Raw genomic sequence first — 12,512 nt, 5'->3', positions numbered from 1 at the left:
GAACCTGACACGACACGTTTATTAAATGGGTTGGGTTCAGGTTGAGCATTCTTGACACGTTTATCATCCCCACACGACACGAACCCGACATGACACTACCCATTACCAACCAAAGCAATAGTAAAAGTAAACGTTGAGAATGAAAATGAGAAGAAAAAACATTATGTAGTAAAGTCAGAATTTCAAAAAATTTGCGGGTAGTAAAGTAAAATTTACCTAATATAATATTGGCTTCTGAAATAGGATGAGATTGAAATAAGAATAAGATGGGATCAGATTGTTTCAATACAGTTTTATTTCTTTAAATTGAAAAAAAGATGAGAAATTGAGAAATAATATAATTAGAAGAGTAGAAGAAACTAACTTCACAGCTGTCTCTTGGGATATCTCCACAATTGCTGAAGCCATTAATAGCCCCTCCTGCAATACAGAGAATCGAAAACTTAATTAATTATACAATAAATAAAAAATGTGAGTAAAAAGTAAAAAGTAAGTTGTGAGAGAGATGCATAAGAATAAGATTAGTAATAATTCAGAGAGTGAACCCAAAAGGCAAAGTAAAAAAAATAGAAACAGAGAGAGATCCCCCTTGAAAGCCGTCCGTACACATCACTTTTCATTTTGATTAATGTTTATATAAATTTATAAATAAACTCAATCCTAAATATATATATATATATATAAAAAATTCAAGCACTATTTAAATATAGAAACACACCTAAAATTAAGGGAGTTTCACTAAAACACCCAAAATGGAGGTTGAAATTATAAAAAAACCCAACACCCAAAACACTTTATAAACACACCCAAAACCCATCATTACACACACTCAAAACCCATTTATAAACACACCCAAAAAGTTGACTTTGGGGTTGATTTTGGGTGTGTTTCTATGTTTAAATAGTGCTTGAGTTTTTTTATAAATACATGTCTAAAATTGGGTTTATTTATAAATTTGTATAAAATTAATCCCAAAATCAACAATTGTATATTTTTTGGGTGTGTTTATAAATGAGTTTTGAGTGTTTGAAATGATGGATTTTGGGTGTGTTTATAAAGTATTTTTGATGTTGGGTTTTTTTATAATTTCAGTCTTCATTTTGGGTGTTTTAGTAAAACTCTCATATGTTTATCACGTGGGATTTGGGTTTTGGCAATCCCATGTCCACAACCATCCTGACCACGCGACTCTGGTTTTCCAATCACTCCTACCTTTTGATGTTGGGTTTTTTTATAATTTCAGTCTTCATTTTGGGTGTTTTAGTAAAACTCTCATATGTTTATCACGTGGGATTTGGGTTTTGGCAATCCCATGTCCACAACCATCCTGACCACGCGACTCTGGTTTTCCAATCACTCCTACCTTTTGCTTTAGCGGTTTTGTAATTAACTGATCCTATAAATATAGAAACAAGGGCAGTCAGAGAGACAGAGAGCAGACGACGCCTATCTACTAGAAGAAAGAGAGAGAAGAAGCATATAGCTCATCCCTTTCCTTCTTTCTTTCTTTCTTTGTTTCTCTCTCATTTTCTGGGTGGGGTTTTGGTTTCTGCAAGCAAAGAGATCATCATCTGTTCATCACAAGGGCTAGGCTTATCGGATAATATTATTATTTGTTTAATATCATAAAATTAAAAAGATAAATTAATACTAGTAGTATATATTAAGGGACAGTAGCATCCCTTTTTCTTAAACTCACATTTTTTTTATACAAATTTATAAATAAACCCAATCCTAGACATGTATTTATAAAAAAACTCAAACACTATTTAAACATAGAAACACACCCAAAATCAACCCCAAAGTCAACTTTTTGGGTGTGTTTATAAATGGGTTTTGAGTGTGTGTAATGATGGGTTTTGGGTGTATTTATAAAGTGTTTTGGGTGTTGGGTTTTTTTATAATTTCAACCTCCATTTTGGGTGTTTTAGTGAAACTCCCTTTTTTTTATTGTATAATTAATTAAGTTTTCGATTCTCTATATTGCAGGGGGTGCTATTAATGGCTTCAGTAAGTGTGGATATATCCCAAGAGACAGCTGTGAAGTTAGTTTCTTCACTCTTCTAATTATATTATTTCTCAATTTCTCTTCTTTTTTTCAATTTAAAGAAATAAAACTGTATTGAAACAATCTGATCCCATCGTACTGTTATTTCAATCTCATCCTATTTCATAAGCCAATATTATATTAGGTAAATTTTACTTTACTACCCGCAAATTTTTTGAAATTCTGACTTTACTACATAATGTTTTTTCTTCTCATTTTCATTCTCAACGTTTACTTTTACTATCGCTTTCATACTTCTATGAGGACATTAGAGTTCTACTTGATCTTCACAACCCCAATCATCAGCTTCAGTGTCTGATCTGAAAAAACACACACCCTTTGAAATTTATAACAATACCCAGATCAGAAACACACACCCTTCCCCGACCCGCTCACTCCCTCTCTCTCTCTCACCCTCTGTTTTTCTCTACCTGCAGACCACCCCCAAGCCCAACGCCACCATACAACCACCCCCATTGACCTCACCAGAGACCATCCCCAACCCTTGCCCGAATCCCCCCTCCTCTATCTCTATTCCCTTTCACGTTAGTTGCAGAGAGAGGAGAGAGAGTTTTCAAACATGTATTTTTAATTTTTTAATTGTTAATTGATTCTTTTAATTTATTTTATCAGTTGATGTGGCTATTATATATGATCTGATTGTCTTCTTATTCAATGACTCTCTTGAAGTTTCTTCTTTCTTTTTTGGCTGGATTAAAAAAAAGGCTCATAATAGAGGCCCAATTTCTCTTGCCTATGTAAAGGCTCTCTCACACTAGACAAGGCAGATACTAGTTCTTTACTTTGTTCTAATTACTGCCTTAATCTTGTTGATCCAATATGCGTATACACGTGTTATAATATGAGTGGACTATATCGTTTATTTTTCTCCCTTTTTGATCCAATTTTGTGCATCAACATTTGATTGTTATATCTTTTTCAGCATCGTAGAACTTACTGCACCAAGAGAATTGTCACTACCAAGGTAAGAAAAACGAACGAACGCATGGATCCATAAAGAACCTTATATCATATAAAATTTAATATATTTGTAGTACCTGATTTTGATATGTTGTTTATGATGCGTTTTCAGTCGGGCAGTTGAGGAATCTGCCACTGTAAATGAAGGTCATAGATCAAGTAGAGAATGGCCAAAAATAGTAGGGAGCATTTTTAATCAAGTTCGGCCATTTCTTCCACAGTGGAAGAGTGCGTTTTTGGCATCATGTGTATTGGGGGTCTTAATAGATCCTTTATTATTTTATATTCCTGTCGTCAACATGGATACGAAGTGCATCGAGTTAGACAACAGTTTGAAGGGAATGGTTATTTCACTACGATCGACAATGGATCTATTTTATGTAGTGAACATTGTTATTCAAATTTATGCCGAACCTAAAGTTCCAACATTTAGGGTCATGGGGAGATCATATCTCCATACCGCAGTTTTGACAAAAGGAACCATATTAGTTGAAGATGCTTTGGCAATGGCTAACAGGATTTGGAGGATCTCATCACACATCTTAATTGACATTTTAGCGGTTCTTCCCATTCCACAGGTATGAGAAAATTGGTTTACCAATCTCTCTTCTAAAAGTATTTGAAATTTGGATATGTGAATATAAGCTAAATTAACTGTTGGCTTAATCCATTGTACTGTGTCCAGGCAGTGATCCTTATCTTCATGGACTCTAGTTCTTTGAATACGAGGATGTTTTTGGCTTTTCTTGCTCTGTTGCAATATGTACCACGAGTTCTTCGCATCTACTTATTGTGTACAAAACTCAATGAGACTCTTACTAGAGAGACTGAAATATGGATTATATTTAAAGGCGCATTCAGTTTCTTTTCGTTCATCCTTGCTAGTCATGTAAGTTTCAATCTTCATGTATTAATTTATCTCAAGTGATGCTCTGTTTAGTTTCCAAGTTTTGGTTGGATTTCTTGGCTGGAAACCAAGTTCTCAAATTAATCAACCATGTCACCAATTTATAAACAAAATAAACATCATTTAATTTCCTATGAATGATATATACTTTGTAGAAACTTTTCTCAAAAGTTTGTTTGCTAACTTATTAACTTGTTGATGTTCTTAGGAATTTGGAGCTTTTTGGTACTTTTTCGCTATCCAGCGGGAGACGGCTTGCTGGCAAAATGCTTGTCGAAACAACAATGGATGTGAACCTACTACCTTCTACTGCAATGGTCGTACAATCAGAAACATCACATTTCTGGATGACTTATGCTCTATAAATCCACACGATACTAATGCAACACCCTTCGATTTTGGTATGTTTGTTGAGGTTGTTCGGTCTGGTGTGTTGGAGTCAACAAATTTACCGAAAAAATTCCTTCATTGTTTCTGGTGGGGCTTGCGAAATCTAAGGTTTGAACATAATTTTGCATTACTGTATTTTTTAGCAGGAACAAATTTACAACTGTCTAGATCCTAACGTTACTCTTTTACGTTGCCTAACATCACACACGCATATGTATAAATGGTGTTTTAACTTGTAATGACATTAACATAGATGAGAGGTCCTAGAATATTTTATTACTTGCAGCACATTGAATTTATTACTTGCAGTACATTGAATATATTTCTTCTGTTTGATTCTGCAGTTCTCTCGGGCAAAACCTCGAGACGAGTAACTATATATGGGAAAATATCTTTGCCATTTTTATTTCTCTAGGTGGCTTGCTCCTGTTTCTACTATACCTCCCTACAAATTTGAAGGTTGGTGCCAGAACTTCTAAATTAAACATAATGTATCTTAATTAACTTAGGGTTTGTATGGGAGTGATTCTGGATAAGCAAAAAATCACTTCTCCATATAATCACTTTAAGTGGTTTTAATTGATTTTATGGAGAACGACATAAGATATGCTTCTCCCCTAAAGTGATTCTAGGAGGGCAGAATTTCTCCCAAACGGGCTCTTGGAGTTTTGTTGTAAGGATCTCAATCTTGGAGTTCATCAAACAATTATTTTGGCTTAATAAAGCTAGATGGTGATATTTTTTATAAAAAATAAAATCAAAAAATTATATTGAGACTAGATGTCGTTTGACAAAATGGTCATTGGCAAAGCTAGATGGTGTTGACATGGAAATTAAGGTTAAAAGAACTCATGATTGTCATGTAACAGATGTGTATGGAGTTGGTAACTGGAGCATCATCCCAAGATGAGAATTCTACGGTAGCTGAAAATGAAAGATCTAGAGGTACAACTCTGGGTGTCTGAAAAAACAATGATGCTGGAACCACCTAATGTCTTGCCAAAGGTGATTTCTGTGGAGACGAGCTTCTGATCTAGGCATCAACATTCTCCCCGTTTTCGGCCTTACCCATCTCCACAAGATTTGTCAAGTCCCTCACAAAAGCGTTTGCACTCATGGCCAATGACTTGAAGATTATAGCGTCTAAATTCCCAGAGGCATTTTAGAATGGATGATGAGAGATGATGGTACAATCCAGTTGATGACTATTATGAAGGACGGTAGAAAAATAACGTTTGGTTCCTTATATGTACATGGAAGGAGTTTGAACTTGAGTGCAACGACATATGCAAATTTGTATTACTTAATTGATGTATTTTTTTATGAGTTATATATTTCACTCAATATTATTATTATTATTATTTTGTACGGAAATTAGAGAGTGTGAACTCATGCCCCTAGTCATGATTGGGCAATATTATAATTTGTCATACTAGTCTCTTTGTAACGCTGATAAAAATGAAACTATTAAAAGTTTATAAATAAATAAAAAGAGAATGAGACCAGATAAATTTGAAGGGTCCCACCTTACACCGTCCCTCATAAATTTGTTGTTTTTGTCTGATGATATCCCGCAAATTAATTAAAAATAATAATTTGAGTTAGCACAAGTTAATTACTTTCAGGCAAGGTGTTTGTTTAACAACGCACGAACAGCCAAGATTCGCTCTCTGTCCTCCACGTGTCCCCACGTCTCCTAAGGCCAAACCCCCAAACCTCGCGCGAAGACTCAGATTAACACCCGCCAAATCAAAATTCCCCTTTCACCTTTCGGTGTAAACAAAATTAAATTAAATAAATAAAAATCCCAAATATTAAAAAGAAAAAAAGAAAAAGCGAAGGAAGTCATTTCTCTACTAATTAACGGCCAAACCAAATCCACCAGATCAAATCTAACTGTAGAGAGAGACAAAGACAGAGAAGACACACACAGACTTTGAGCTTGCGGCTATGGAGGAGAAGCTTATACAGAGGCTGGAATCGGCTGTGGCGCGCCTAGAGTCGCTGTAACTGTCGGGCGATTCGGCGTCTGCGCCGGCGAGTGGCGACGACGGGCCGCTGGATCCGTCGATTTTGGCCTATGAGGATCTGATTCGACAGTATCTGGGTAGGGTTTCAGCCGCTTCCGAGAAGATTGGGGGACTGGTCTTGGACGTCACCAAGGTTCTCCAGCAGGCTTTTGCTGTTCAGAAGGACTTGCTGATTCAGGTGAAGCAAACAAAGGTCAGTCTCACTCATAAATCGTAATGCTTTCTTTGAGCTAGTAGTTTTGAGTGTGAAATTATGTGTTTTTTTTTTTGGGTGTCATTTTGTTTGGGTGCTGAATTTTCAGATTTACTTATGGATTGTTTGGTTAGTATAAAGATTCAACGAGGTTTATGTTTTGATTATAATAAAGGCCCAATTTCTCTTGCCTATGTAAAGGCTCTCTCACACTAGGCAAGGCAGATACTAGTTCTTTACTTTGTACTAATTACTGCCTTAATCTTGTTGATCCAATTTGATTGTACACGTATTATAATATGGGTAGACGATCTCGTTTAATTTTCTCCTTTTTTGATCCAATTTTAAACATCAACATCTGTTAATTGTTATATCTTTTTCAGCATTTTAGAACATATTGCACCAGGAGAATTGTCACCACGAAGGTAATAAATACGAAAGATTGCATGGATCCATAATGAGCCTTATATCATAGAAAATTTAATTAGGGTTTTTATTTATCCATTTGTAGTACCTGATTTTGATATGTTGTTTACGATGTGTTTTCAGTTGGCCAGTTGAGGAATCTGCGACTGTAGATGAAGGTTATGGACCAAGGAGAGGATGGCCACCAATAGTAGAGAGCATTTTTTTGGCATCATGTGTATTTGGGGTCTTAATAGATCCTTTATTCTTTTATATTCCTATCATCAACAAGGATACGAAGTGCATCGGGTTGGACAACAGTTTGAAGGGAGCGGTTATTTCACTACGATCGACAATGGATCTATTTTATGTAGTGAACATTGTTATTCAAATTTATGCCGAACCTAAAGTTCCAACATTTAGGGTCATGGGGAGATCATATCTCCATACCATAGTTTTGACAAAAGGAACCATATTAGTTGAAGATGCTTTGGCAATGGCTAACAGGATTTGGAGGATCTCATCACACATCTTAATTGACATTTTAGCGGTTCTTCCAGTTCCACAGGTATGAGAAAATTGGTTTACCAATCTCTCTTTTAAAAGTATTTGAAATTCGGATATGTGAATATAAGCTAAATTAACTGTTGGCTTAATCCATTGCAATATGTCCAGGCAGCAATCCTTATCTTCATGGACTCTAGTTCTTTGAATACGAGGAAGTTTTTGGCTTTTCTTGCTCTGTTGCAATATGTACCATGAGTTCTTCGTATCTACTTATTGTGTACCAAACTCAACAAGACTCCTGCTAGAGAGACTGAGATATGGATTTTATTTCAAGGCGCTTTCAGTTTCTTTTTGTACATCCTTGCTAGTCATGTGAGTTTCAATCTTCGTGTAGTAATTTATCTCAAGTGATGCTCCATTTAGTTTCCAAGTTTTGGTTGGATTTCTTGGCTGGAAACCCTGTCACCAATTTATGAACAAAATAAACATCATTTAATTTCCTATGAATTATATATACTTTGCAGAAACTTTTCTCAAAAGTTTGTTCGCTAACTTGTTGATGTTCTTAGGTATTTGGAGCTTTCTGGTACTTTTTAGCTATCCAGCGAGAGATGGCTTGCTGGCAAAATGCTTGTCGAAACAACAATGGATGTGAACCTACTACCTTCTACTGCAATGGTCGTTAAATCAGAAACATCACATTTCTGAACGACTTATGCTCTATGAATCCACACAATATACTAATGCAACACCCTTTGATTTTGGTATGTTTGTTGAGGCTGTTCAGTCTGGTGTGTTGGAGTCAACAAATTTACCGAAAACATTCTTTCATTGTTTCTGGTGGGGCTTGCGAAATCTAAGTTTTGAACATAATTTTGCATTACTATATTTTTTAGAAGGAACAAAGTTACAACTGTCTAGATCCTAACGTTACTCTTTTACGTTGCCTAACATCACACACACATATGTATAAATGGTGTTTTAACTTGTAATGTCTTTAACATAGATGAGAGGTCCTAGAATATTTTATTACTTGCAGCACATTGAATTTATTACTTGCAGTACATTGAATATATTTCTTCTGTTTCGATTCTGCAGTTCTCTTGGGCAAAACCTCGAGACGAGTAACTATACATGGGAAAATATCTTTGCCATTTTTATTTCTCTAAGTGGCTTGCTCCTGGTTCTACTATACCTCCCTACAAATTTGAAGGTTGGTGCCAGAACTTCTAAATTAAACATAATGTATCTTAATTAACTTAGGGTTCAGTTCGTATGGGAGTGGTTCTGGATAAGCAAAAAATCACTTCTCCATATAATCACTTGAAGTGGTTTTAAGTGATTTTATGGAGAACGACATAAGATATGCTTCTCCCCTAAAGTGATTCTAGGAGGGCAGAATTTCTCCCAAACGGGCTCTTGGAGTTTTGTTGTAAGGATCTCAATCTTGGAGTTCATCAAACAATTATTTTGGCTTAATAAAGCTAGATGGTGATATTTTTTTATAAAAAATAAAATCAAAAAAATTATATAGAGACTAGATGTCGTTTGACAAAATGGTCATTGGCAAAGCTAGATGGTGTTGACAGGGAAATTAGGGTTAAAAGAACTCATGATTGTCATGTAACAGATATGTATGGAGTTGGTAACTAGTTCATCAGCCAAGATGAGAAATATACGGCAGCAGGAAACGAAATATCGAGAGGTACAACGCTGGTTATCTGAAAATGACATCCCTGAGGATATGAAGGGGATGATCATGCAAAAGGTGGACGAACAACTTGAACCCAACAAAGATGTTCATGTGGAGAATATCCTCTATATTCTTCCCTTGGAACAAAAGAGATTTATTAAGCGACATCTCTGCTGGCCTATAATGAAGAAAGTAAGTTCCCCTCATCTCCAAAGCGTTCAATTTTTCGTTATTTTAATTAGTAAAGGGAGTGCTGGAATTCCAAAATAGTTGTCTCCTTTCTTATTAATTTTATAAGTCGTAGTTTAGTTTTTCTTCGTTTAACATGTCATACCGTTTAAGTTTTTTAATTAACATCTAAAATTAGGTGCCAATGCTAAGTTTCTTCGTATTGAATGAAATCTTTGACAATCTTAAGCCAATGAGCTATACAAAAGACAACTATATAATTGGAGAGGGTGAACCACTTGCTAAAATGCTCTTCATCACTCCCGGCGATGTGTTGACCTACACAACTAATAATGGTGCTGGAACAAGTAGTGGAGGTTTTACTTATGGATTGTTTGGTTAGTATAAAGATTCGACGAGGTTTATGTTTTGATTATGAAATGTTGATTGGATTTTAAAAAACGTGTGTTTGATGTTAAATATTGATTGGGTCGTAAACGTTATCCATTATGTAAAGGACCATGAAAGGAATGTGCTATCTTGTTGGGTTTGGATCGGATTGGTGCATGTTCATTTCATCTTGGTGAGCAGTTGATGGGGAAAAGAAATGTTACGGATGAAATGTTAGCGATAATTGGGGAGAAGAAAATACGATATTTGGATCTATCAGCTATAACATAGTTGGGCAACGATCAATATTCCTGTTCAAACTTTGGTGTTGCTGACTTTTGGGGCGACTCAAATGATTAATGTTACAATTCTTAGGATATTGTGAATGTTAGTAGTAGCAAGGAGAGTGAGCTTATCTACTTTAAATGTTTTCTATCTTGTACTTTTCCTTGTGAAATGAAATTCATTATGTTCAATGGGAATGCTCGTTGTTGTGCAGAAACCTGACAATGCAGGGTTGGCTGAATTTCTGAAGCCTCTGAATGAGGTTATCACAAAGGCAAATGCACTGACAGAAGGGAGGTGGTCTGATTTTTTCAACCACTTGAAGAGTGCTGTTGACAGTCTCTCAGCTTTGGCTTGGATTGCCTACTCAGGGAAAGAATGTGGTAAGCAAAATAAATGATTTCTAAGTTGTGTTAGAAGCAGATGAACTCATTCATTTTTCCAATCCCTTATTATGCTTTCACCTTTTCAAGGTATGAGCATGCCTATCGCTCATGTCGAAGAAAGTTGGCAGATGGCTGAATTTTACAACAAGAAGGTACTATGCATATCTGTGAGAATCTGGTAATTTGCATGAAAAGAATAGAATCACATGCTCTAATTGCACATGTCATTTCTCTTGCAGCATTTAACAATTATCACCAATCATGTAATGATTGCATCAAAATAAAGTTTTCCAGTGAGTAGGTGCTGACTCTGTGATTTGTAAAATACAGATTCTTGTCGAGTATAAAACCAAAGACCCAAAATCATTTAGAGTGGGCCAAAGCTCTCAAGGAACTATATTTGCCTGGTTTAAGAGATTATGTTAAGAGTTTCTATCCATTGGGTCCAGTTTGGAGTTCAACTGGCAAAGCTGTCAGTGCTGCTCCATCAAAACCAAAAGCTCCTGCACCAGGTGCCCCTGCTCCTCCACCTCCTCCATCAGCATCACTTTTCCGTTCCGAAACTTCTCAGGCTTCATCATCATGCCCTAAAGAAGGGATGGCAGCTGTTTTCCAAGAGATTAATTCCGGCAAGCCTGTGACTACAGGTAATTTCTTTTCTTTTAATTAAAATTTTTAAGTTAATGTTTGAGGGATGTGATTTGGTTTTCTTGTCCCCTAGGTCTGAGAAAGGTAACAGATGATATGAAGACAAAGAATCGGGCTGACAGAACTGGCATCGTTGGCATCGTTGAGATTTATTAAGCGACATCTCTGCTGGCCTACAATGAAGAAAGTAAGTTCCCCTCATCTTCAAAGCGTTCAATTTTTCGTCATTTTAATTAGTAAAGGGAGTACTGGAATTCCAAAATAGTTGTCTCCTTTCTTATTAATTTTATAATTCGTAGTTTAGTTTTTCTTCGTTTAACATGTCGTACCGTCTAAGTTTTTAAATTAACATTTAAAATTAGGTTCCAATGCTTCGAGTTATGGACGATCAAGTGTTGAAAGAAATCTTTGACAATCTCAAGCCAGTGAGCTATACAGAAGACAACTGTATAATTGGAGAGGGTGAACCACTTGTTAAAATGCTCATCATCACTCAAGGCATTTTGTTGACCTACGCAACTAACAATGGTGCTAGAAGTAGTGGAGGTTCTTCAACCACCGCCAAGCGTCTTGCCAAAGGTGATTTCTGTGGAGAAGAACTTCCAACCTGGGCATCAACATTCTCCCCGCTTTCAGACTTACCCATCTCCACAAGATTTGTCAAGTCCCTCACAAAAGTTGAAGCATTTGCACTCATGGCCAATGACTTGAAGATTATAGCGTCTAAATTCTGGAGGCATTTTAGCATGGATGCTCGGATGCTGGTACATCTCTCTGCAAATCTTATACAAACCAACTGGCGCCTCCACGATACAAGGAGGGCTATGAACCGAACCCTCTCAGCTCCAGCGAGGAGGGCTACCCAAACCCTTGTTAACAGTATTATTGCTGAGGTGTGCTGAATGAGCTGGCATGGTCACGTGACATAACACGTGAATGTTAGTTAGGATACTTAGAAGAGAAGAAAGTCTGTTAGTTATATAAAGATGAGCTTAGGCTCGGCTTGAGCTGAGTGAGATTGTAACAGATTTTGATATAACAGAAATATACAGAGCTCTTACCTCTCTCTCTCTCTCTCTCTCTCTCTCTCTCAAACCAAAACCTAGATTCCTTTTCGCCATGGTTAACAACCCTCTCATCTCCAGATGATGACTATTATGACTCATCCAGTCCATTTGAAGGATGGTAGAAAATTCCTTATTTGTATGGAGTCATTTTTCTTTAAACTACACTAATATATATAGAGGGGGTTTGAACTCGAGTGTAATGACATATGCAAATTTGTATTACTTCATCGATATTTTTTTTTTTATGAGTTATATATTTCAATCAATATTAATATTATTTTTTTATACGAAAATTAGAGAGTGAACTCATGACCTTAAACGTAGATATAAATTGTAACCTTTTTACTGTATATTATGTTACTGGATGCCATTTACATATAGTTTTATTCTGATCAATCATCGTGACTGGGCAATG

At 36.1% G+C, this 12,512-nt stretch overlaps 2 protein-coding genes across 2 annotated transcripts; both read left to right on the top strand.

The window, feature by feature from the left end:
* The first annotated feature begins 2,569 nt into the window (after positions 1 to 2,569).
* LOC148916293 (cyclic nucleotide-gated ion channel 1-like) lies at positions 2,570 to 10,944 on the top strand. The gene is made up of 9 exons (XM_089054533.1): positions 2,570 to 3,032; positions 3,141 to 3,606; positions 3,714 to 3,917; positions 4,144 to 4,433; positions 8,559 to 8,673; positions 9,091 to 9,345; positions 10,211 to 10,379; positions 10,470 to 10,534; positions 10,713 to 10,944. The coding sequence occupies exons 2-9, from the start codon at positions 3,328 to 3,330 to the stop codon at positions 10,806 to 10,808; spliced, it is 1,473 nt and encodes a 490-aa protein (XP_088910659.1). The 5' UTR covers positions 2,570 to 3,032; positions 3,141 to 3,327; the 3' UTR covers positions 10,809 to 10,944.
* A 448-nt stretch (positions 10,945 to 11,392) lies between these two features.
* On the top strand, positions 11,393 to 12,339 carry LOC148916292 (putative cyclic nucleotide-gated ion channel 13). The gene has a single exon (XM_089054544.1). It carries the CDS (start codon positions 11,399 to 11,401, stop codon positions 11,930 to 11,932), a length of 534 nt encoding a protein of 177 aa, XP_088910670.1. The 5' UTR covers positions 11,393 to 11,398; the 3' UTR covers positions 11,933 to 12,339.
* Positions 12,340 to 12,512: the final 173 nt, after the last annotated feature.

This window comes from Prunus mume, linkage group LG6 (assembly GCF_029339155.1).
Source record: "Prunus mume cultivar Tortuosa linkage group LG6, ASM2933915v1, whole genome shotgun sequence".
NCBI lineage: Eukaryota > Viridiplantae > Streptophyta > Magnoliopsida > Rosales > Rosaceae > Prunus > Prunus mume.
The sequence above is the reverse complement of the archived record's forward strand: the minus strand, read 5'-3'. Positions and strand labels throughout refer to the sequence as shown.